General features: G+C 38.2%; 1 protein-coding gene across 1 annotated transcript; it reads left to right on the plus strand.

Annotated features, from left to right (window-relative positions):
- The first annotated feature begins 263 nt into the window (after positions 1-263).
- On the plus strand, positions 264-26,720 carry LOC145995320 (uncharacterized). The gene is made up of 2 exons (XM_083131929.1): positions 264-333; positions 26,213-26,720. Exons 1-2 carry the CDS (start codon positions 322-324, stop codon positions 26,531-26,533), a joined length of 333 nt encoding a protein of 110 aa, XP_082988055.1. The 5' UTR covers positions 264-321; the 3' UTR covers positions 26,534-26,720.
- Positions 26,721-27,889: the final 1,169 nt, after the last annotated feature.

A 27,889-nucleotide genomic window follows, 5' to 3' on the forward strand; every position in this document is an offset into this window, starting at 1 on the left:
ATTACGTCTAACCGGTTCACTTTCGTTTTCAAACGTTCTGCGCATGCCTGCGGTATCTCTTCGTTTTCTCTCATTCGTCCAGTCCCAAGTTACAAACGACATGGTTGAAATCCCGCCAGGAGGGGGGGGAGGGAAGGCCACGATGATGCGTGGTAAATCAAGGGTTGAAAAAGAGACAAGACGAGAAAGAGGGCGGGGAGGAGAGAAAGTATTTCTCGTTCGGGGTTATAAGTAAGAGGGAGCTTGTTTTGTCGGCTCCAGTAACACATTGTTCTTTAGTTCAGGTTGGTGATACAACCGCTGGAGTGAGACAGAAGCAAGATGCGTGCCTTGGTAAGTGTGGCGATTGTCTGTCAGTAGGTCAATGTGCGTGTTTGTGGCATTCAGAAGAGCCGGCCGCCCCTAACGACATATTATATATATATATACAGGGTGTTTCTAAAGGTCGTTTACAACGCTTGGGAGGTGATTCCTCACACGAAAACGAGCAAAAATTCTAAGTTCCATTTTTACGACTGAGGCTTCGTTTCCGAGATAGGAGCCTCGCAAAAGGTGACAAAGTGAACGTCACACCTGACTGGGACGAATACTATAACAGATAGAGAGGCGGTCCCAAGGGAATCATAAAGGAATCGTATGTACTCAGTCCGGAAGTCACTATGAAAAGTTCACTGCACGCATGCGCAATGGAGTCCTCAAAGGAATTGGGGATTTCCAGCAAGAACAATGCATGGAAAGGGTATGTAACGCAGCAAGAAAGACCGTGACAATGAGAAATGCGTTCAAGACAACACATCCCGACCTCAAACATCAAAACATGAGCACGGAACACAAAATCCGAAAAGTTGAGCACGGTTGCATACCCCAGTTACACGCGAGGAATGAACGAATCATGTCATGTGGCATACGAGAGACACACTACTCCACCAGGAGGAGGGAAAGAAAAACACAATATCAGATGATTGCGACAACGTGTATTTTTACACGCGACAACTACGTAATATCCCCCCACACACAACAAAAAACAAATGCTACAATATCTTACGCACAGACAGTCCTGTCACTGTACACCAACTGAAGATGTCACTTTCACCACACAAAGGGGGTGGGGAGCAATACCAAGAGTGTTCTCACTGAGATTGCCGAGGATAATAATCACAGACGGTTTTCAAAATGTCTGCCGTTTACTTCTACGCAGAGATGACAGCGACGAATCAAGGATTGTCGAGTACGAGCAAACAAGCCAGGTGTATCTGCTACCGTCGCGGCGGCGACGTTGATGCGAGCAACGAGGTCCTCAGCTGATGTGACAGGTGTGTCGTATACGAGGGTTTTCATTTCTCCCCAGAAGAAAAAATCGAGAGGGTTGAGATCTGGCGACCTCGGTGGCCAAGGCACAGGCTCATCCCTACCAATGAACGTATTGCGAAACACGTCATGCAGGAAATGTCGTACATTACAATCGAAATGAGCTGGTGCACCATCGTGTTGGTACCACATTTCTTGCCAAAGGTACGGTCTCCAACAGTTCAGGCAGAACCTCACTAAGAAATGCATGATACGTGCGACCATTCAGGCGAACAGGGAGAATGTATGGTCCAATTAAATGATCATGTACTATCCCGCACCACACATTCACTGAAAACCTGTGCTGGTGATGGGCCACAAAAAGTGCATGTGGGTTGTCAAAGTCCCATACATGACTGTTTCTACTATTGAAGACATCCATCCTGGTGAAAATGGCTTCATCTGTCCACAATACGTTTGCCCCGAAGTGAGGGTTTGTGTCCAGCTGATGCAACAACCATTGGCAAAACTCCATACGAGGGCGAAAGTCACGAGGTAACCGTTCTTGTACTTTCTGCAGTTTAAAAGGGTGCATTCCTTCCTCTGACAACACTCGCCACAAATTCACATGAGACGTGTTTCGTGCCCGAGCGAGCACTCGCGTACTGGTGCCAGGATGTTCTGCGACCGCTGTTAACACATCTTCTGCAAACTGATGTGTGCGTACACTTCGGGGTCTTCCAACTTCTTGCCGCGGTGGTAACACTGACCCTGTTTCACGCAGTCGACTGTCCACTACCTGAAAGAAGGTGTGAGACGGTAAACGTCTATGTGGAAAGCGTTCTCCATAAGACGCCTTGCCTCACGGCTATTACCACGTGCCTCCCCATACATGAGATGCATGTCTGCTAGCTGCTGGGTCGTATACGCAGCCATCTGTGTAATAGGGAGCTGGAACTGCAAAGTATTGTTTTTGTTTAAGACTGGCCCACTGCACAAATTGGCCGTATCACCGTACGAACACAACTGCTGATCATATCCCAGCACCTGCAACACGACTGGAACGACTGCCGGAGAGAACCAACCCTTCGAGCATTTGTTGTTTGTTGTGTGTGTGTGGGGGGGGGGATATTACGTAGTTGTCGCGTGTAAAAATACACGTTGTCGCAATCATCTGATATTGTGTTTTTCTTTCCCTCCTCCTGGTGGAGTAATGTGTCTCTCGTATGTCACATGACATGATTCGTTCATTCCTCGCGTGTAACTGGGGTATGCAACCGTGCTCAACTTTTCGGATTTTGTGTTCCGTGCTCATGTTTTGATGTTTGAGGTCGGGATGTGTTGTCTTTAACGCATTTCTCATTGTCACGGTCTTTCTTGCTGCGTTACATACCCTTTCCATGTATTGTTCTTGCTGGAAATCCCCAATTCCTTTGAGGACTCCATTGCGCATGCGTGCAGTGAACTTTTCATAGTGACTTCCGGACTGAGTACATACGATTCCTTTATGATTCCCTTGGAACCGCCTCTCTATCTGTTATAGTATTCGTCCCAGTCAGGTGTGACGTTCACTTTGTCACCTTTTGCGAGGCTCCTATCTCGGAAACGAAGCCTCAGTCGTAAAAATGGAACTTAGACTTTTTGCTTGTTTTCGTGTGAGGAATCACCTCCCAAGCGTTGTAAACGACCTTTAGAAACACCCTGTATAATAGACAGGAATTTATCCAGAATTTTCCATCTTGGGGTGTAAGGGTAAATTTAGAGGAAAATGATCGTAGATTTGGCCTTTGGGAAAAATTGCAAGACGGTGTTGGTGGAAAGGGGAAGGGTGTTAGGAGTGTCCAGGATGTGCAAATGTGTCACTGAAAATAGGAAAAATATTTGCAGATAATAGTCTAAATAACACTATAACAGGGTGTCTACCAGCCAAGAAAGTCAAGAAAAAGTAAAGAAGTCAACACAAGAAGTCAATAAAAAGTCAAGAAATTATACTTGTGGTCAAGAATTTTTGCCACCACAATGACTGATCGATTGATTTAGTTTATTTCACTTCACTTTTCTGCCCCTTTTGGCAAATTGCGAAGATGAGGATGAAAGGTGGTAAGATAAGCTGCATGAAGGAGCAATCACAAATACTGGGTGTCCCAAATAAAAGTATACGCAAAACAAAAGTGATTGTTTGGGACACCAAGTATATAGGGACGACAACATGAGCCCCACATAAAATTATACTGACGCCAGAGCCCCGCTAGTCTGCCAAATGCAGTCCAGGATGCATCAATAGATAAAGTAAGTCTAATTCTTTTGTTAAATACGACTTCAGTTTTCATCTTAACTGGGCTTTTGGTAGGGTTTTTTAATTAAATAAACATTTATTTTCTTAATTGCTAATTTCCAACTTTACCTAAGTAGAGGTCGAGTAAATAAAGGTTAAGAAAAAAAAGGTAGAAAAAGTAATGAAAAAGTCAAGAATTTTGGATTTGTTATTTTGGTAGACGCCCTGTATAAACTCGCAAAGTAATCTATGTGAGAATTGAAAAAAATTAATAAATAACTGAAATAAAATTTGAAGAACAACATTTCGCTAAAAACATGTTCTAAATATTTCAATGTGATCAAATACAATACATATGCACTATTCACTGATTTATAGAATGCAACCATGATGTAAAAATGTAGCTTTCTACGCAAAAAAATTAATTTCACTGTAGTGTCAAAATTCAGTTAAAAGTGAACAATAGAGAAACGTGATCGCTTGCCACTTCGACAGGAGAAATAATGAAAATTTATTTTAAAAAAATGATTTTGTAATGAAATATAAGATCCCCTTCCAGGGACAGCCGAAATGGAAAACAAAAAGTTTCGAAATTTCCATAAATTTTGCTTATCATTGCTTTGGTTGCAATGGGATCCGGAGTTATGTTAGATTTTGTTAGGTTCGAGTAGCTTTGGTAATGCATGATAACTAGGGCCCGGAATTTGATGGCCTAAAAATATCTGGAAAAAAAAGCAACAACATAAAATGATCTAAAATATCAAGATAATGACCTGAAAATGACTTCAAAATGTTGTCTTTATTTCAGGGTATGACAGTTCTTACTTCTGTAACGTTAGAACCATGGGCATATATATAGCTCACGTAAGGGGGGGGGGGTCAACTTTTGGTTCAATTAGGGTTCCTATATTTCATAAGTGAAAATCCGGGACACTACTGACCGGTAGCTTGTTAGGGAGCGGGTGGGGGGGGGGGGGTTGGACCCGATAAAGTTGTATGTACAACGTACAACATGATTGTCATTTACATCACACATTGTGTGGGAACTTTATTTGAAAACTGCGGACTGAACAAATAGGCACCCAAGCACCGACTCTTTATAGTAAAGAAGCTACTATACAATGGAAAAGAATCGTAACTGAAATTCAGCACTGCTAGCAGACGGCGGCGCCATCGTGAAGTCAAAGATGTTTGCAGTACCGTCTGTATCTCGTTAACTCTTGTATTATGGAGAGGGAGCGGTTCAATGTAGAGTTAGATTGTTTTGTAAAATGAGCATTAAAATTACGTCCACGCATTTAAATATAAAAAAAAGTTCAGGAATGTATAGTCTTAATCATTTCTTCTTTCCCACCCGATTTCAGGACATTCGTGCATCCCGAAGAAACTATTCGGAACACGGACAAATGATACCATTCTGGGATTGTCCGTGAAATCCGGGACGTATAGCGTCCCTAGGTATGATCTGGCTATCAAAATCCACTCTGGCACCACATGAAAGGACACACATTTATTAAATTAAGTCTATGTACGAACTTCTAACTTTTCTACATAAAATGAGCAGAAAATGCTTTTGAAAATGCTAATCCCAGCTTCTTTTTAAGAAAGAATTACAATGTTAGAATTAGTCTTTTCCTCCTTGCTACAAAATTGAAAGTAACATCATCGGTCTTATTTTAATATTTGTATGTATGTACACTTAGCAGTGTAGGGTCCATTAGTCGAGGATCTCCCGTTGAATTACGAGGACATTATTTGAACCTCCTTAATGTTAAACACAGCCTCTCGTGTGTTGAAGATGAAACTGACAGTGTAGGCAAGATCACCTACAATTTGTGCATATTTGAGTACAAGAGCTTGTAACAATTTTCTACTCCTACGATGCAAACCCTGGACATGTCTTTTCAATTACTGTTTGCCACATTTTTCATTCAGATTTAAAAATGTAAAAAATATCAACCAGGGCATCCAACATTTTGACACACTGTTCCAATGAATGGGCAATAGGAATTTCATATTGGAATAAGTTGTAGCAATTTTTCAATGTGTTGACTGTGTACAGAGAAACTTCGTTTCACTTCTACTACAAAATGGTCCAAAAATGTAAAACAGTGAAGTTTCTACTATTAGTGTATACGATTTCACAAGTCACCCTACTGAGTATTGATACTTTTCTGACAAACAACTTGAGAACGTTTCAGAACTTCCCTAGCTATCTTGCACTGCATTTTTTACAACCAAATTACTTTGAGAAGATTGACTGATTTATTTGCATTATTTTACTTTGCTTTTTGTGCCACGTTTTGGCTAATTTGCGAAGATGGGGATGAGTGATGACATGATGAAATTGATGAATGGACACCCACAAACGTCCATGCCCATTCCAGGTTTCGAACCCGGGACCCACGATGTGCTAACTACGGGGGGCTGCTCCATTGAGAAAACTCGAGGGGAAAAATTATAACTGATTTAACAGTCTCAATATCACAGAAATTCCACAGAAATGGGCAATAGCCAGTTTTAAAATATGTGCTGAACAATGTACAAAAATTGTTTTTGGACAGTTCTCTGAAATTAGGTATCTATCTATCTCACCCCCTTAATTCTACCACCCATTATATCAGCACCATCATATTCTTCAACAACTTTTTTTTTTCTAAATCCACACCCACTCAACCCAGAGAGAGTAGAAGTACTAATAGCTGAAGCTAACCCAGATGCAGTTACAATCTCCAATAGGGACAAGTTTCCCATTCCGATCTAAAGTTTGGAAAATGGTTTATCGACATTCGACAGTTGGGAAATTTAAAATTATCAAAACATTATAACCTGAGGAATACTTAAATCTTGAATGGTAACAAAACATATTGGGAACTTCTAATGACATTACTCGTATAATGTTCGCGCTATAAGTTCACAAGCAGCTGCTTCGGGCAGAAATTACATGTGGAATCATAGAATTTGTGAAATGTCAGGAGTTTTCTGAGTATTTTCCAGAGAAATTCCGAAACTATCAGGACATTGCAGACATTTGATTTGAAGTCCCATCTGGTGTGTGGAATTAATTTCTTTCCCATCCGTATCCCGTTCTATACGCTTGTAATTTATGAGAACAAAATAAGTCTGAAGAAATTTCTTCGATCAAGTCTCTACGCATAGTGGATATAACAGGTAATCTGGTAATTTTACTGAATCTAAGAACCTTAGAACTTAAATTATAAGACGTATGTGAATTTTAGGTATAAAAGTTTTACCGTATTCAGAATTCTTGTTTTCATTGTTACCGACATCAAAGCGATAAATGTCAATTCCCAGCTAAAAATAAGTGAGTGAAACGTATTTAATTACATTACTTTTTTTGCAATTACGCAAAAAAAGACAAGAAAAGGACGTAAAAAGCGAAAATTGACCATAATAAATGACCTAAAATTTAGAAAGTAGAAAATATGACGAAAAAATTAACATTAAAATTCACATTTTTATAACCAGAGGTTCGTATTCAGTATTGTAATACCTAAGAGCAATGCATACTACATAAGGAAAAATAGATGACATGTCATCAAATTCGGGCCCTGATAATAACATAAATAAAGATAAATTCCTATAATTCAAAGGTAAGAATCTAACAGAAGTGAAAATTAAATAAAACACAATGTTGTTAGAATTAATGTACATGAAGGTGATATAGACATTCCAAGTTTTTAGAAGTACAGGCTGATTCAAAAGTCCCATAACTCCGTTGTTAATGCTCATAGCCAGAACCGAAAAGTGGGGAAATATGTAAGTTTAAATCTAAAGTGCTTGAATTTTGAAGGTGGCATGGCTAATAGCAATGATAAGGATGATCATATGATGAAACTCATGAAGAGAGAAGAAAAAAAGAAACAACCGATTCTCAGTTCAGGACTCGAAGCCGGATTCTTCTCGTGGGTCTATCGCTCAACCACAGGGGCGGAAAAGTTCACTTTGTGGACAGATAGGGTGGAGAACGAGTTTTCTTTTCTTAGTGCGAACCACTGAAAGTTACACACACCAGGAGTCAAACCTTGAGTATAGATCAGTATAGTGTTAAGTATTCACTATGGGAAGCAGTAATACAAGTGTATGACGCTACACGTTTTCCACAGAAAATCAGCTCAGTCTCCCAATTGAAATATTAGGATGATATCTTCAATAAATAACTCGACCCCTTACACTTTCTTCTTTCATACCGACCTCCGTGGCAGAGTGGTTAGCACACTGCGCTACGACGCCAGGGGTCCAGGTTTCGAATCCAGCCTGAGCATGTTTTTTGTAAATGTCTCTTCATTTTCATCTTATCATTATTCATCCTCACCTTCGCGATTAGCCAAAAGTGCCACAAAAGCTAAGTAAAATAAACCCAATCAATCAATAAAAACCTTACACTTTCATGTCCATTTCGTTCTAGTCATTCGCCACCACGGTGGCCCAAGATCTCGCCAATGAAGGTCCCGGGTTCAAGCTCTGTCCTGTTCACGGGTATTTCTTTGTCAGTGGCCTTTCATCAGTTTAGTGTGATCGTCCTTCATCCTCATCATTGCCAAACGTAACAGAAGAGAGATGCTAAGTAACAAAAATAAAAATGTGAATGTTTTTTTAATCGTCGGTCCTCTCAGCTTCCGTTGCGGCTAACCAAATTATACAAGTAAGTGATAATAATTTAATCAACCACATAAGAATAAGTCAGCAAACTCGACCACATTCAGCGTCGTCGCCTTGTAATCAAGGGGTCCCGGGTTCGATATCCGGTGGAGGCACACGTGGTTCGGATCCCACTTTAAACTGTAGGTCCAGTACCGATTAGCCTTACTGTGCATAAAGTGGACTTAAAACACCAACTCAACAACTCGACCACATTCAGCCTTTCGGATTGCCGCCAGAAAATTCGCATGAGGATGAGTAGACCATAGACCTAATTTCAACCATCTAAGATAACGGATAGTGTTATCCATACACACAGGAACGAAAATTAATTCATTAATTAATTTACAACAATTTTGTTGACTCTAGTAACACAATAAAGTGCATACAGTGCTAAAGATTCACCTTTTGTTCATTAAACTACACACAGGAATGCATAAAAGAACACTCTTATCATCTGTTGTTCAGTGTGATGCACTGAAAATGAGTCAATTCATAATTTCAAAGAATTCAAAATTACACGTTTGACTATCAATTGACGATCGGAAAGCGTATCAACGTTGATATATACATTTAGGAGTTTTGTGTGTACAGTGAAAGCAATTGGAATCCATCAAGTTTTGCAATGACGGTCATACCATAACAACAATACTTAATATAATAATATATTGTTCCAATGACTTGAGCAATTACTGTCACTAATTTATGAAACATTTTTGAATAGTAATTGTTCTCAAATTAGAAAATTTTAGTAATTTGTTTTGGAAAATGCATTTAAATATTCATTTAATTGACAATGATATATTGTGCAACCCAGTAGAAACGTTTGTACGCACACGAATGATGATTGTAACATTTCTTCTTCGTTTGGTAGTCGTTGGTGCGAAGCCTACGAAACCAAATAATTCAATTAGAAGAAAAGTAAGAGAACGTTGCGTGTGTGTAATTGTTACTTCCATTATTCCCATTTCATTTCGTTCGAATGGTACAATCGTGTTCGATAATTACAAGGAAAATTTAGCTCTCCTAAGTAAAAATGCAACATTGAGCAATAAAATTAAAGGCGAAGTGGTGCAGTTCGTCAAGCACATAAGATATACAATAAAATTGATGTCTGTTCTGAATTCCCTAATGTAATTAACCTCCAACGTGACCTTGTGCCATTCTCTTGTAGAATTCAGTAACAGCATTTTTGTTATTGTATAACAAATTGATAATACATCACTTATAGGAGTGTTTGAACAATCTTCAGGTGGTTCGAGAAACATAGGTCTATACTCGTTCGAAGAATACTGACTTAAAATCCTGAGCGCGGGGAATTGGTTTGGGTTAGGTTAAAACGTTAAGCTCAGTTCAGTGGCGTAGCGCAGTTTCCTGGGGGGCCCCTTACAACTAAAACATTTGGGCCCCCTGCAGAAAATTGAAGTACCTTTTCAACTAAAGCTAAAAATATCTAAATTAATCTGAAATACGTTACAGGTGTGGATTATGTGGGAAATTTGCCTCAGCTCTTATTTGAATATGTAAAGACTTGTGGCCCCTTTGGAAATTTGGTGAGATGGGAAGTTATATTTTAAATACCACGCATAAAACTAGTAGGCTATTAGTGGTAAGTTTTATTGGTTATTGAGTCGCAGTGGCGGCGATTAGGTTCCGAGACTGGGGGGGGGGGGGGAGCAAGGGCAGTTTACTTTGCCTTGGTACGTAGATAAGGTGGGCAACTGCCCCCACGCCCCACCTAATCGCCGACACTCATTGTGCGGCAATAAAAAACAAACTGGTCGAGCAACTGAATCTTCCTACTGCATTCATAACTGTAGACAATTTATACTCTAAAGATTCCGACAAACTGTATATCTATAAAGGTGCGAGACGAGGTATTTCTTTCCTATTTGAAGTGATCTGCAAGCATTTCAGAGGGCCCACAGGTTAAGTTGCCAGGGCCCCTGTGATTCAGCCAGTATGCCCCTGCTTATTATCACAGACATCGTCTTATGATATGTTACTGGAAACCCACTCGACCGCATTCCACATAAAAATATAAAACAGTGGAAGTTTTTTGTGGTGCCGACTCGTACAATACAGTATCTAACTCTGTTGATACGATTGTACGTATTCTAAGTTCACCGACAAGAAAAAATAGATCGGGTGTTTTTATTTAGCGCTCAATTCAGTGAATTTCGAGTATAAATTTTGTCATTGTTGACGTGCATTTTGTCTATTTCGTAAATCGTTTTATTTTAATAACCGACACTTCTGTTGGAGTTGTGAAATTATATAAAATTTCATGAGCTTAGAGAGATCAATGTGGGGCCCCTACACCTCGGGGTCCCCCCGCATTGCAGAGAAAGGGAGAAAGCGAGAAAGCGAATGCTTCTGCAAGCGGCTGACAGATACAGCCGCATTGTGGCGACGATTAGGGGGAGCGAGGGGGCAGTTGGCCCCCCCAAATTCTCGCCACTTTTGCCCCCGCACTATGCTAAACCTTATCTACAAAGGGAAATATACTGTCTTTGTCCCCCCCCAGTTTTGGCACTTTGCCCCCCGGTTTTGGAACCCAATCGCCGCCAGTAGGGTGATTAGGGGGGTGAGGGGGCCAGTTGCCCCCCACTTTTGCTCCCGCACTATGCTAAATCTTATATACAAAGGGAAATATACTGTATTTGCCCCCCTCCCCCAGTTTTGACACCTTCCACTCCCGGTTTTGTAACCCAATCGCCGCCACTGCTCCCTGCAATCCTTCTCACGCGTTCATGAGGGCAATGCTTCATTTTGAGCTATTTATTCCACTTTCCACGTAAAAAAGCACAATGAAGAGATTGCAATTTTTCAACATTTACTTTCCAGGGAGCAATTAGGGTGGCGCCGCCACCGGAAAAGTTGACCAATTAACAGCCTTATTAGCTTATGATACAACTTTCCTCTACCGTAATGTTTCATATAGTTTAAAGGATTGGTCAAGTTTTCGTTGTCCGTCTATGACATGTTCTTTAACAAACCTTCAAACTATTAGAAAGTTGAAAATCAAGAAACCGAATAAGTACAGACAAATTAAGGTTTTTGTACCTTCCCACACGGCTGCACATTTGCCGAAAACGATTAAATGTGCAACTGCTGAACAATGGCGCTCTGTAAGTGAAGCATGCTGCCCAGCCCTTGAACACTTTCTCTCATATCCGGTCTTTCCTCCTAATCTACGACATTGATCTGTTGGGTAAAGTAGCGTCATTATTGCACTGCACGAGGGGAGGTGATTGATCACGTGATTGTCTTGTACAGAGGAAAGCGAACTGTTTGCTCACTTTGAAAAAAGCATTGTAGGCACGAGAGAATATTGACAGTTACATGCCTTGCCTCAATCAACGGTCTAATTCCTTCACTTACAAGCAACTTCCTGGAATGTAGTATCGAAAATGGTTCATTAGTAGACGGTCCCATATTTTGGATTTATGCCCGCCGTCAGGGAGGAACTCGAAAGAAATCGAAAAATACGTATCTAGATTTTTGGCATCATATAATTTGCATTTAGAAAACTCTCTTTCAAAGAAAAAACAGAACATTTGTAAAAAAAATTAGAAAAAAAAATTGGCGTGCAGGGTCGTTATCGCAATCTGTGAAACAATTTCCCGTACCGAGTCCGATTTCGTCCAGATTTTCGACTAGAAATTTAAATGGTTGTGCTATTAAACGTGCTTAATTCTCGACGGTTTTTCCACGCATTAGGGCTAAGTGTCCTTGGAAATGAAACGAGAAAGCCTGGATTTGAAAAAATCCTCATCCACTTGCTTTGCGTTCTAATCAAAAACGTCCCGTCCCGCACATTCTTACTTGAAACACATGTGATCAGTGGCGTAGACATGATTTTTTCTTGGATCGGGCTTCACGGATCGATCTTTGTCACCTTTTTTGGCGGGGGAGGGAGCTATTTTGAAATCCAATATCCTCATCTCGTTCTTATTTGAGAGTTTGCCATTATATTAAAAATAACTATAATCAACAGTGGCGGTGATTTGGTTCCAAAACTAGGGGAGCAAGGTGCCAAAACTACGGAGGCAAGGACGGTTTACTTTCCCTTGGTAGATAAGGTTTAACATAGTGTGGGGGCAAAAGTGGCAAAAAGTGGGGGCCAAATATCCCCCACCCCCCACCACTAATCGCCGCCACTATATCCGAATATTTTGCACAGTAATGCGTGTGTATGTATTATACGTTGATCGAATGTTCGCCACAGCACACATAAATGGTTGTTATTAACACCATTTTACCACCACTGAGGTTAAACGTTGACCAAGATTTGGTGTGGACTTCCTAGAACCACTGTCTGTGTCACTTTAACACATTTTTTTACTATGTATGCTTGCATGTGATAACCGTCGCTGCGCTTAAACTTGCAGAACAATTATCAATGCAAATAAAATTGCGTAATTAACGATAACCGTTATATTTAAAATAAATACAATACAGGCGCAGAAAATCTCACAACTTCCATCACCATTTTTAGTACTTATTAATTCTCGTTGCTATGGTTACATCAATTTCATTTCTTGTATTTTATACAGCGTGATAAGATGATTATAACAATATCTATAAAACAAACATGCATAAGTTAAAAACAACATCAATAACATAAATAATATTAACTTTGAACATGACAGTTTGAGAATATGACAGTCTCAATCTCTCCCCTTCTCCTGAGAAAAAAAAATGAACGTAACATTTTTTTTTTACATAATATATAAGATTTGAGTCCTGCTTTTAATATACACTCGTCAGGATAATGAGAAAGTTCACTTGACATAATGAACCAATTCACAAATTTACAATACTCTTTTTACTAAAGTTCTGAAAATGTCATCTTAGTGTTCGAATTTACAGCTACTTATGCATTACTACATAACAATTACATTAGTTTAAGCAATTCTTCCCTTTTCTCATCAGAACAATTAAATTTCTTGATATTTGACAAGTTCTGCCTTGTTGTTATCTTATTTCCGTCCATAGACATCAAAATTGTATAATTGTTTTTCACAGCATCAACTATATAGGGTCCAAGCCATAATTCCATAAACTTATGATTTTTCTTGTTAATTGCACTACTATGTTCATGATTTTTCACTAAAACAATATCACCTGGGACAATCTTCAATTTATTAGCATCACACTCAATAGTTTTGGGCTTATATCTTTCCTTAATACGTGCTTTGGCGATAAAATACTTATGTTTCCAGGGCACAAACTTTAAATCATCTGGCCAGTTAATTTGACTGATAATTGAATCCTTTAATTCGTGATGAAGAAAAAGTTCACTAGGTGTGAAACTTGTTATTTCCGAAACGGAATTATTAAGAAGTCCTGTTACATGATTCAAATATTTTACCCAGTCCTGATGATTTTGCGAAGTATATAATCGTAACAATCGTATTAACTCTTTGTTGTACCTTTCCACAGGATTTGCGAAAGGCGAATAAACTGACGTGGTGATATGTTTTATGTTACAGTCATCCATATATAACTTCCACTCTTGTGATTTAAATTGGGAACCGTTATCTGATAATATTACCTTACATGCTGGATAGTGGTAAAAATACTGGAGCTTGAATTTGTTAATTATTTCACGTGACGTTGCCTTCCTTAACGGATAAGCCATTAAAAATTTGGACATCGTGTCAACTATTGTTAATATGTAACTATATCCTTGTGATTTGGGTAACGGTCCAACAAGATCTATTGATAACATATCATGTGGAGTAGTAGAATATACATGCAATTCATCCTTACTAATTTTTGTGTGAGCTTGTTTAGTTTTTGCGCATGTTAGACAGTCGTTCAAATACTGCTTGATACTAACTTTCATTTTAGGCCAATAATATAAACTTCTGCACTTATTAAATAGTTTATAGTATCCAAAATGACCTTGTAAGTCATGTAATTTATGAAGAATTTTGGGTACAACAATAATAGGTACTACAAGTTTCCACTTGTCTTCTTTCAAATGTTTCAGGAATAATATATTATCTTGAATCGAATATTGCCTTTTTATATTCTGTGGCAAATTCCCATTTTGTAACTTTTGTACAATGGCACTGCAATAAGAATCCGAATTTTGACTTTCTTGCCAAAATGTTACACTATCTTCGTCAAGAAAATCAAGACTTATGTTATTTACATATAGTTCCTATAGAGTTGGAAAACCTGTACTTAAATCAGGATATCTGCTTAAAGCATCTGCAGCTTCATTAGATTTTCCCGGCACGTGATATACATTATAATCAAACATTTGTAATTTCAAACTCCAACGATTTAATCGTGGATTCAAAGTTTTAGTAGATTCTAGCCAAGATAAAGATTGGTGATCGGTAAACAATTTCACCTTAGTTCCAGCTATGTAAATGTAGAATTTTTCGAAAGCAAATAATATCGCTAAGCATTCAATCTCGTGAGTATTATATGATAACTCATTGCCTTTAAGAGATCTGCTAACGTATTGAATTATACGTGGTCCTTCTTCAGAATTTTCAGTTGAGTCTTGCCATAGAACAGCTCCTATTCCTTTCTTCGAACCGTCTGTGTTGACATTGAAAGGCTTCGTGAAATCTGGTTGATACAAACACTTTGGAGATATCAGTGACTTGCGGAGGTTTTCAAAAACTGAAGCATGAACATCATTCCATTGCCATTTTGATTCCTTTTTCAACAGATCATACAAAGGCTGTGCCATTTCAGCAAATCCTTCAATAAACTTTCGCCTCCAATTAGCTAATCCTAAGAACCTTCTCAAGGAGCGTTTGTTTGTTGGAATTGGAAAATTAATAATTGCTGAATTCTTTGCAGGATCAACCATAATTTTATCACCGGAGACTATGTGTCCAAGGAAGCAGATTTCTTTGTAAGCAAACTTACATTTGGAAAATTTAATAGACATATTGACACCCTTTATCTTTTGTAAAACTAGTTCTACATGTTGCATATGTTGAGACCAATTTTTGCTGATAATTAGAATATCATCCAAATAACAAACAACAAAATGTCTGCAATCGGTGGAGAATATTTTATTCATCCTATCCTGGAACACTGAGACTGCTGATCGAATCCCAAACGGAAGATAGCGGAAAAGATATTGTCTGCCTCTATAAGAAAAAGCTGTGTAAGGATATGAATCTTCAGTCAACGGTATTTGAAAATAACCGCATGATAAATCAATTGAAGAAAAATAAACACATCCTAGGAACCTCTGTAACAGTTCGTTGATTGCTTCTACTCTCACTTGTGGAGAGATAACATGTTGATTTAGTTTCCTAAAATCGATCACAGGTCTCCAAAGACCTCCTTGCTTTGGCACTATATGTAGAGGGTTAAGATATGGTGAAGAATCCTGGTAAATAATTCCCCATTTCTCCCACTTGGAAAGCTCTTCTTCTAAAGGTAGTCTCCTTGATATTGGTATGGGATAAGGTGTGCTTGTAATAGGTGTTACAATATCTAATTGAATCTTGTAAGGTTCAACAATTGCTTTTCTCGGTTTATCTGAAAATTGTACGTGATAATACGACAGAAGTTTGAATAAATCAGCTTTCTGCAAATTGTCTAAATTATCATTTCTAAAAACAGACTCATAAATGGACTTCTTAGCTGGCATATATTCTACATCATCATTCAAAGTTGACACATCACGTAACAATCTACATGAATAACTTTCATTATCATTTAATGTATCTTCGGAACAAAAGTTAGACTTTGTACAATACTTCAAATCTTCTGTAGAAGAACATTGCCGAGTTAAAACAGAGGAAATTTCCTTTCCTTTATCATTTAGCAAACTTACATTCCCTTCTTTAAAATCAATTACAGCTTTATATTTCCTCAAAAATGGAACTCCTAAAATGACATCGGCATTCAACTCTTTAAGAACAAAAAATTCCATAGAAAAGTATTCGTTCTTTATCTGCAGATTAATAATTTTACTGCCAACAACTTTACACTTCTTGGATCCAGCGAAACTGGTGAGTTTTACATCTTCCACGTTATCCAGTTTAATGTTGCCAATCAAAAACGATAGTTTACACCAAACGTCAAAATTTAGAACATTTGCCTGACTTCCAGAATCTATAATACAAACTACAGGTATTTGACAAATAATTCCATGAATAACTGGAACTTCAGTTAATGGAACCGGAATATCATAATCACTAACAGTCCATTCAGGTTCTTCTTCAAACCATTCCAATAAAAAATTCACTTGTAGTGGTTCCGATATTAAGTCTTTATCATCACGTACATTCATAATTTCCTGGGTTTGAAATGAATTTCGTTTGTTCAAATTTGGCCTCTCTGAAAGAAAGCAGAGTGAACGAGGCACTTCCATCCGCTCCTTTAATTTAAATTTGTTGTTGATTGGTAAGATGTTCCAATACCAGATTGTCGTGTAAAGGTCCTTGATACATTTCCAGAAGGAGAATTTGATATTCCAGAAGTTGTAGATGCATCTTGTGGTTGTAATGAAGTCACATTAACAGGTTGACTGTAAGTAGGAGCGAGAGCAGGCTCACTTGTATACTGCGCTTGCCTATTGTAGAAAATCCTTCCATTCTGACTACTGTTAGGTAACTGAGAACTTACAGCATCCTGATTATAATGCCTATTTGTAATGTCACCGGAAATACCAGAGTATGCATTATTTCTTTGGAATCTGAAATTATTTCTGTTATTATATGTAAATCCTGAATAGCCACGATTATTTCTACGTCCTCTAAAACTACCATTGCTACCTCTACACTGTCCATATCTTGAATTAGCATTGCCAAATTCATTAGTAAAGGGTACTTGAGCATCCATCGACGAAGTCTGAGTAGAAGATGAGCAAGTGGTTTTGGTGTGTTTAACATTAATTTGCTTGACACTAAATTTTGATTTCATACTGTCAGGATTCTTGTTCGGTTTAACCTTACTACTATTATCGGTTTCTTCCGGTAAGAAAATAAGTCCTCTTCTACTAGTTCGGACAACATCTAATTTCCTTAACATAGTTGTTAACTGGTCCATAGAACGTATCTCATGACAAGTTATGTTATTAGCTATATTATTTGGTAACTGGCTAATAACTAATTGAATAACATCCAATTCGTTTGGGTTCTCAACTAAATTGCAATAATTGGAATATGTTTTCAACGCAAAGCTTTCTAAATCACCATGTACTGTAGGATCATACTTCCTGTTCCTTAATACTGATAACTGAGACTGTAGTATTTCCGGACTTGCAAATTGTTTCATGAATTCCCTTTGAAAATGATCATATGAAGAAAACATACGTTTGTGAGTTCTATACCAGTACGCAGCTCTGTTGGTGAAACACTGCTGAATACTCTGTAGCCTTTTGTTAATTGGAATGCCCATAAGATCAAGCATAGAATTAAGATGTTCTAGATATTCTCGAGCTGATTGGTCTTCTATTTTTCCAGAAAATTTGGGTAAATGAAACAGTTCATTTATCTTTACATATCTGTTTCCTCTATCCCCAACAGTAATTACAGGTAAAGACGTTGGAGAAATACAACGATCAAACTGACTTTGTGGATTATCACAGTAATTGTTATTTGTATTTGACTCATTAACACCAATTTCAGCATTTGGACAACTTGTGCCAGTCATTAAATTTGCATTACGCCTTTCACCTTGAAACCATGGTCTGCAAGCTTCATTCTGCAAGGAAGAAATATGACGAAACCCACACGTTTCACCAGGGACATTACTATGATGAACGGCAGGGAGGTTAGGTTCTTGCGAGTATGTAAACATTTGATTTATGTAACTATTTTCACCATCAGCAGAACAACATTGTTGAACATTCGAACGTTTATCAATATTTGTAACGGTAGAATTCAATCTAGAAGTTGTCTGCATATTGTTAATCGCATAATTACTTGTATCCTTAAACTGTACACTATTAGGTGACATATTATTTCGATAATGTTCCTCATTCCAGGTTGGAATAAATCTTTTGTTTCGCTTCCAGCGAACACGATTTCGAACATGCGGTTCATCGAACGTTGTTTTCACATGGGTTGTTAAAGATTCATCAGATGAATAAGTAGATGAATTAGTCACCCCCGAGTCAACTGCATTTCTAGCCCTTTCACGTGATGTCTTAGTTTGAGAACTATTTTGTGCAAGGGGAGGTTTCAAATTTCCTTTTGTGTTGCGTTGAAAATTTGCATAATTAGTTTGCAAAACATCAATACGAGATTCTATATGTTGAAACCTATTATTACAATCAATAAGATACGTTCCAAAATGTACATTTTCCTTACCAGCAACTTCCAACGATGATAATCTATTATTAATATCAGTTATTTTGGATGAACATACTGTAATAGATTTATCGTATTCACTAATCAAATCTTTATTTATTAAAATTTGTTGTTCTTGAACGTCTTGTTCTGTTCGGATTTGAGAAATATTGCTATTTAAAATACTTCCCAAATGTTCATTTTTCTTGACACATTCAGAAGCTATTGAATCAAGTTGTGTTTTAACATCGGAAGTCAAGTTGTCTAATCTTTGATTAACAGTATTAATTTCTTGATGAACCGATTCAAATTTTGAAGTTAGGTTACTATAAATATCCAATTCCAATTGTTCAAACTGAGACTTAATATTCTCATTAAACTCTGCAAATTCTTGATTAGATTGCTGTAAGTGTAATTTCATATCTTGGTTAGCAAGATCCATTCGGGTTTTTAGTTCTTCGTTAGACTGTTCTAACTGCAATTTCATTTCAGCATTAGACTGTTCTAACTGTGATTTCATAGAATTTTCTAACTGAGATTTCATTTCAGCATTAGACTGTTCTAACTGTGATTTCATAGAATTTTCTAACTGATATTTCATTTCAGCATTAGACTGTTCTAACTGCGATTTCATTTCAGCATTAGACTGTTCTAACTGCGATTTCATTTCAGCATTAGACTGTTCTAACTGCGATTTCATTTCAGCATTAGACTGTTCTAGTTTCGTCTTGAGGTCTTCATTAGAAGCGACCATAAGCAATTGAATACTCTTAACAGTACTTAACAAATCACCAAAATTCGGGTTAAGAGTTTCTAGATAAGCTGGCAAACTAAAAGGATCATAATCTGGTTTGCAATCTTTACAATAATAATTTTCTAGCGTAGTCGAATAAATTGTCCAGTGAGTGACTGTAAGTTTGAGACAAGATATGTGATGCCATGACGAGCACTGTGTACACTGAACATATCTCAAATCATTGTCAGGATCATTACAACAAGATAATTTGTCGGGTTTTGTAGAACAAACATCATGTTCTGTAGTATTTGCATTACTGGAAGCGACTACGGGATTACCAGCATCAAAGTAAGTAGTCATTGTATTAGCCTGAATGTTTGTTTCTTTACGCGACGATTTAGATTTACTTTGTTTTAACTTATCAGCCATTGTGATCTTTACACATATGACGATTCACTTAAGAAGTTACGTTATACAAGCACAATGAAGATTGTGACATAAGTCTTAATTCAGCATATGACAAAAATTCTGTTCCATTACAACAGACATTCTTACCACTATCAGAAGATTGCACACTTTTTGAACAATCCTGGCTTCTGGGTCGCCACTCTTGATAACCGTCGCTGCGCTTAAACTTGCAGAACGATTATCAATGCAAATAAAATTGCGTAATTAACGATAACCGTTATATTTAAAATAAATACAATACAGGCGCAGAAAATCTCACAACTTCCATCACCATTTTTAGTACTTATTAATTCTCGTTGCTATGGTTACATCAATTTCATTTCTTGTATTTTATACAGCGTGATAAGATGATTATAACAATATCTATAAAACAAACATGCATAAGTTAAAAACAACATCAATAACATAAATAATATTAACTTTGAACATGACAGTTTGAGAATATGACAGTCTCACATGCATGTACACAAACACAGGTATTCACATGTGTAAGCACACACACATGTATATATATTTGTATAGTCCATATATCCCCCCCAGAAAGGCTTACCACCCACTAAAATTAATGAAAATATAATTGTTTTATCATTTGTTGTTTGTTGTTAATGTCATAGTTGTTTATTTTCGCCGAACATATTGGAAGGCAAGGAGCTGGGATCATACAGCTTTAAAGGACAGTTCCAAAGATTTATGCAGACTACTACTTATGATATTACTGTAATTAGGAACTTTAGTTTTCGTCAGTTGGATCTAACTCCTTTTTTGATATTCAATAAATATTAAATTCTTTATCTATTTGACATTAATTCCGTTGCCAGAGCAGTTGTTTTATGCAAATTTTGGCAATCTTAACTACACGTAATCTAGATAATGAATACGCGCTATTATATCTCTATTCTTTTACCATCTTTTGTAATAATAATACACTATTTACTAATTAACATATTTAATTGATATTATTTTAATTTAATTAAATATAATTGTTTTATTATTTTATTGAGGCACTTGGTCAGACCCCCGAAATATATTTCTAGATATGTGCCTGATATATATATATATACACACACACACACATATACCAAAGTCTCTGACGAGACGAGTCTCTCGAAGAGTAAGTCTCGGTGTGGTCTCGATTTGACAGACACCTGTCTCGTTTCCACAATCCTTGAAGGTTTTTGAGAAGAAACGGAGACTTGTTTTGTCTCGTCATCCTTGATGGATTGCTTCACCGGCTCATGCCGCGTTGACTGTGCTGCACCCTTGAAAAACATGTTGAGGCAGCGTGCCTTTTAAAGAACAAGTCGATCTCCACTAAATAGGTAGAAAGTGTTCCAATTCTTTCTTGTTCGCCATACGTTGCATGACCTCGTTACTTCGTGTTCTTCCCTGCATGACATGTCGAGAGAGTGACAAAACTTGATAATTGCGAACAATGGACAGCAAAATTTACCTGCAAAAGACGTTGAACTATTTTTTTTTCAACATAGCCTAAATATTTATCTTATTTAATTAAATCTTAATTGAACGATATCTAAAAATATTCTCGAGGGACAATGTTTTCATTTCTCTATCTTTTCCTCATTAGTAGAGAAGGCAAATAGAGAAGTTACGTTGGATGAAATGTCATAAGCATACACACTACCTTATATATTTCCTGTCAGCCAACACTAAACACAGCTTCTAGGATGAAGCAGAAATAGTAAAAATATCTAATAATCTTTAGTTACAGTTGTCGCAATTCCACAAACCCAAACCATTCACATTTGAATCAAAATACACGTGTATCATAACCTCTGCACAAAAATCTCCTAAATCTTCAGCTTATCAATAGCCATTTGGTAAGAGTACATACACTAAGAAAAATGTTCTGTTTCATATTCAACATTTAAAATGTCGAAAGTTATGTTATGCGGAGGCGTAACGTACGATACCTCCTCTATCATCTCACTTGTAATTTTGAAAGTAAATGTTTAGATAGCTTTTGAAAACAAGAATTGAACGTATATTAGATTTCAATGTGATTAATGTGATTAACATTAAAAAGGTAGAATGTACACGATATTTGTATATTTAATATTTGTCTGTAGATACCTTCCACGTATCAACATGAAAGAAAACTAGCATCTCTGGGTATGACGCCATATTGAATATCTTACCATAGGGCTGGAACAACGGATATAGCAACAAATTCGCATATGATACAAGTCCTTTAATTCACTTGGTATTATATAATAATTAAATACGTTTGCACACTGAAGAAATAAAAAAAAGGCCCACATCCGATAGGCCAGCTGAAATGTTCTCCCGCTGCCGACATGCACCATGCCGCTGCGTTCGAATATCACGCTCCCAGAATTCCGAGTTCTTGCAAGAAGCTCCCAGCGGGAGTAAAATAAAAACAAATGAGGAGCGGAAGCAATACTATTTACAATCTTCAACAATATTCCATGTTAAATTTTAGCCGAAGCTAGATTTGAGAATAACACTCATTGTCATTATGTGCTGATAATGTTCTGTTGCATTTTACTAACTTACCCATATTGAGGGGGCAACATTTCAATTGTGATATTTCTGTTACTTTAGCGACAAATATTTCTATAGTATGATAATAAAGATAGAAAACTAATGTCGAATAAAGTATATAAGTGGGAAAGAAACGAGCGTATTTCGTTTTACAGCCTGAGCTTTCATAGTAAACATTATTTATTGCTACCGACCGTAAAACGTTCAAACATAAATTAATTCTTATATTAATCGTACAGAACGTAGAGAAATGTGATTCTAGTATAAAATCTGATTTCTGAAAAAAGTACCTTATGACATTTCAACTGTTGGCTTTCTTGTGAGTGAGCGATATTCAACAGTGGTATTTTACCTTTTATATCGTTCTGCTATATTTATCTAACAATCCCATAGAATTATATCTTGCATGACCAGTGGTTGGGCTCCAAAACCGGGGGGGGGGGGCCAAAGATAGTATATTTCCCTTTGTATATAAGGTTTAACATAGTGCGGGGACAAAAGTGGCGAAAAGCTGGGTGCAATTGCCCCCTAGCCCCCCTAATCGCCGCCACTGTGCATGACGTTAAGTTAGAATATGCACACATTCTGTAATAGAGACTTTGGAAGAAAGATTTAATCTTATCATTCTCTTTTGTAAGATGGCATTGACACTAAAGGTCTACTTCGCAGAACTGATAAGAACATCAAATAATAGAATTTCCTGAGAATGTTATACTTATCTTATTAACAGGGTGAGTATTAATAATAAGTGTCAACGATTTTCTCAACTAGATCCAAGCGTCAATTGCAAGATAAGTAAATTTTCATCCATCTCAAGGTTGATTTTATCCCCCCCCCCCACACACACAGCAGTATAGTAATCAACAATTGTAACACATATTTCAATTACGATTTTTAAAAGTAATCTTGTTCATAAAGCAAATTTCATTTTCTCCGTTCAAATCTTAGTGCAATCATTGTAAACACATTCCAAGGGATGACCTCGTAATCATGTGGTCTCGGATTTGATCCAGGTGGAGCCACACAGTGATTCGGGCGTCACTTTGAAACTATAGGACAAGTCCCGATTGTACTCTGTCGCAGGTATAACTCTGGAGAGGGCGAACGAAAGCAAATCTCTGCGCAAATATTAAGATCTAATGAACACGCGCGAGGAAACTGGTTTGCGGGGAGAGGTAAGAGCGACTGCAGTTACTACCAGACTTTCCAGCAGCGTGTACTGCTTCGCTCTGCCCACTCGCTTCCTCCCCTTTTTTGACGCTATGTGCGGCCTTGCTCCAGATGGGGCAGGGTATAGACTTAATCGAACTAATACTCTCTACGATTATGCCATAATTTATTTATTAATTTTAATTTAAAGGATACATATTAATTAATGTATAAAGTTAAAAAATTAGACAGTTATTTACGAGTAAAATTGTTGGGATTGGGTCATCGATTTCTAAAAAAAAAACGAATTTACCGGGCCGCGGGCTCACGAAGGGTGAGAATCACTGGTGTAAAATATACTATAGAATACAATAGAAAAGTATTTTTATTTACTACAGAGCGAGGTTTAGCCTTGGGCTGCTCTACCATCTAACTCTGGTAATTAAAAGTTACAGTATATATATATTAAAATCAAATATATAACATGAATGAATTTTACATAAATGAACAAAAAAAATTGTAAGAGAATGCAATGACATACATTAACACACACACACACACACATATATACAACCTTGGTGACAATGAAGTTCGACCAGAAAGGAATACGTGATTAAATGCACAGAGGCATAGGCGGTGGAATGGGTGATCCGCAGAAGTAACACATGTGTGTAAGAGGAGGCGTGTGAGCAGGCAAGAATCGTGATCCCAGCATGTTGCACCCAAGGTCACGTAAAGAACGAAAACGGGGAACTATACGCGTGACATTGAACTTCGACCAGGCACCAGACCCATACGAAAAATTCCAGATAGTGGCGCATTCGACGGAAGCATGACGTCACGGACACGATAAGGGAGTCCGCCGTATATAAGCGCGTGCTGTGCACCGAGGAACCGCAGTGCATCATCACCATGGCCAGGTGCAAACCTATTGACAACACCGTGAGGAGAAGAGTGGTGGAGTTGCAACGGGATGGACTCAGTGAACGGGAAATAGGGCGCCAACTGAACTTACCCAAGTCAAGCGTCCACTGCATCATCAAACACCACCAAAATACGGGTACTACAGAGCCAGGTAAGGCCCCCGGTCGAAAACGCCTGCTGAGCGTGCGTGACCTACGGATATTTAGGCGCTATATCCAGACCAACAATCATGTTTCTGTGGCCGAATTACGACTGTGGACTCAAGAACGCTTTCACATTGAAGTGTCAACCAGAACCATTCGCCGTTACCTACAGCGATGCGGTTACCGAGTGTACAAGGCAAAACGTAAACCCTTCCTTTCCATGTTGAACAAAGGCAATCGACTACGGTGGGCACGAATGTACCGGGGATGGACATTTCGGCAGTGGAACAGGGTTTTGTGGACGGACGAATCCATTTTCAATGTTGTGGACGGACGAATCCATTTTCAATGTTGTGTACGGGAAAATACGGAAAACAGTCATTTGTCGGAAGTAGGAACAGAATGAAGCAAAATGTTATGCACGTCGGGTACAGAAACCTGCGTCAGTGATGGTATGGGGATGCATGACGGCATCTGGGGTTGGCCCACTACACGTCTGTGAGGGCATTGTGAATGCACACGCCTATACACGCATAATGGAGCGGTATCTTCCCACAGTGCGAAGGCACCTGTTCCACAGACGGCGTCTCATCTTTCAACACGACAATGCCAGGCCTCATACAGCGCGGCTGACAAGAGAATGCTTGACTCGCCATCACGTGCGAACTCTGCCATGGCCACCATCGAGTCCCGACCTCTCGCCCATTGATAATGTGTGGCGTGTTCTTAAGCGACGTGTGCAACATAGGGGACCCACGACAGTGGCTGCTCTTATCGCCTGCCTGCAGGAGGAATGGCACCGCATCGATGTGGAATACCTTGAACGTCTCGTCCGCAGCATGCCCCGACGCATTGCCACAGTTATTCGCCGACGGGGCGGCGTCACACCATGGTAAACAGGATCCCCTCTAACAGTGGTCGAACTTCAATGTCACGTGTAGATGGACGAAAATGTTTTATTTTGTGTGGACACCATACATTGCTGCGTTGCAGCGGAAATTTATGTTTTCCTTTGTTCCATGTAGCCTGCTGAATAAAATATGTTCAGCATATGCATGTGTTTTCCTTCTTTCACAACGCACTCCTATATTTGTGACTGGTCGAACTTCATTGTCACTAAGGTTGTATATATACATACATACACATACACACACGTGTACTACTGAATTTCCAACTCGAGACTAAAATAACCTGCACACAAATCTTGAAGCTTTGTTGGCGACGAATGATAAAAAGCTTCTACCCTGAAGATGAGAATGACGTTAGCTCTCGAAAGCTTGGAATCTTTTCCACAACTCACCTGATCAATAGCCCGAGAGAATCTTCTGAACCTGCACACAATTTGAAATATTCGATGTGTCAGATACGTGTTCGCAAAATACAGGGTTTTATTTGGTTCTTGTTGCTTAGTTTTACGAGCTAATGCTCAGTTGTTTTTGCAATAAAAATAATAAAACTCGTTCTTTGAAGCTTTTTGGTGATGTAGCAGATGAAACGTAATCGGGAAGAGCATTCCAAACCTTTACAGACTAGTATAGTATATAAATTAATATATATACTTTGTGTCTAATATACTAATGTATAATTTTATGTATATGGTTGAGTAGAAAAAAAGGTTTTGTACGGCCTTGACTCCGCCATTTAAAACAAGACGTTAATAAATAAATAAATAAGTAAATAAAATATTCAGTTCTTAAGCACTTGTTCTGTTCCAGGATGCTGTGAACTACTAAATATAACTTGCTTGCTTGTTTCTTTACAGTTAGCCCTTGTCGTTGTGGTAGTCCTGGCCCTGGCTGTAGAAGCCGGCTACTATGGAGGCTATGACGGCTACGGTGGATATGGCGGCTATGGAAGCTATGGAGGATATGGTGGATACCGACCATCGTATGGCTACGGCGGATACCGCTACCGACCATCCTACTATAGCGGATACGGATATCGCCCTTACGGATATGGCGGCTATGGCGGATACGGTGGATATAATCGCCCATACAGCTATGGAAGCTACGGAGGAGGCTATGGAAGCTATGGAGGAGGCTATGGATCTCGTCCCTATGGAGGCTACGGTGGATATTGGTGATCACATCGGACCAATCAGTGATACAAACTTTTTCGACTTGTGAATCATCCGAAATCATATTTGTCACATTCCATGACTGTGCTTCTTAGAAATCATTAGATTCGTTAGTGTCAGTCCATACTTTGTAACATAATTTGTACTCTTTTACAAAACTTGTAATGCATAATTATATTTCATTTTTGTACTATTACTGTGTATTGATTTTATATGCTAAACCTTTGATGGATATGTGAGTGTGACATCGGTGAGCATTTTATTTTATTTATTCATTTATTGCTATGGGGTAGAACTTTCATTCATTATTACTTTATTCGCGATGCCTTTCTTATATTACAGACGTGTTAACACAATTACTATTTGTACCCATCATAGGAAAGATAAAGGGGGTGTGTTTTCACTAGCGACAGTAGAATATTTTCAAGGGGTCCAGAGTGGCCGATGGGAGGTACACATACGTAAAATTCCCTTGTAAGAAATTATTCAATAATATTTATTGGCTTTTGTATTTACACATACACACTCATATGCCGCCTCGCTCATGCCCCTATCCAAGGGCCAAGCCTCTCCTCGAGCTATGAAATGTTTTAATCAGTAGCGTACGCAGGATTTCATCAAAGGGGGGGGGGTATTTCGAAAACTTCCTACTAATTCACATTACCATTGTTTTATTATACTTTAATTAATTAATAATAATAATTACTTACAATTAATTAATTAATTAGTTTAATTACTAATAATAATACTACTAATGCAGCTGCTGTTACTACTTATATCACTACTATTATTAAGTAGTACAGATCTTCATAAATATATTTATGAAAGCAAGAGAACAAAATTACATTTTTTTTGTTTCTTTGTTATGAAATAATTGTCTAGTCAACTGTTATTTGTATATGATAGGTGAGACATTCTAAGTGTGAAGAAAATCCATAAAAACAAGCAAATATATTAAATTTATTGAAATAATCAAAATATGAAACTCATTCAAGGGTCCGCGGTGGTCTAGTCTGACAATCTCGTGTGAGATCCGGGTTCGATTCCAGGAATTGGTTGGAATTTATCCAGCCTTGTCTCCGCACCCAGCCTCATATCAATGGGTACCTGAGAGCAACCCTGGGGGATAAAGGCTGCCGGAGCATGGTGCTGATCACATCCCCTGCAAAATGGCCGAGATCGAGAATGTGTGGGCCCCAGCACACCACTACATGTGCCTTCATGGAACGGTGCTATATGCACGGGGAAATTTACAATACCTTTACCTATGGAACTAACTCAGGATGATGATGAGGCACGAGAATACATGTTGCCAAATTCCACTGAGTCTATGTTTTCGTTCAAAAGTAAGTTTATAGACAT

This window comes from Lepisma saccharinum, chromosome 11 (genome assembly GCF_977018435.1).
Source record: "Lepisma saccharinum chromosome 11, izLepSacc3.1, whole genome shotgun sequence".
Taxonomy (NCBI): Eukaryota; Metazoa; Arthropoda; class Insecta; order Zygentoma; family Lepismatidae; genus Lepisma; species Lepisma saccharinum.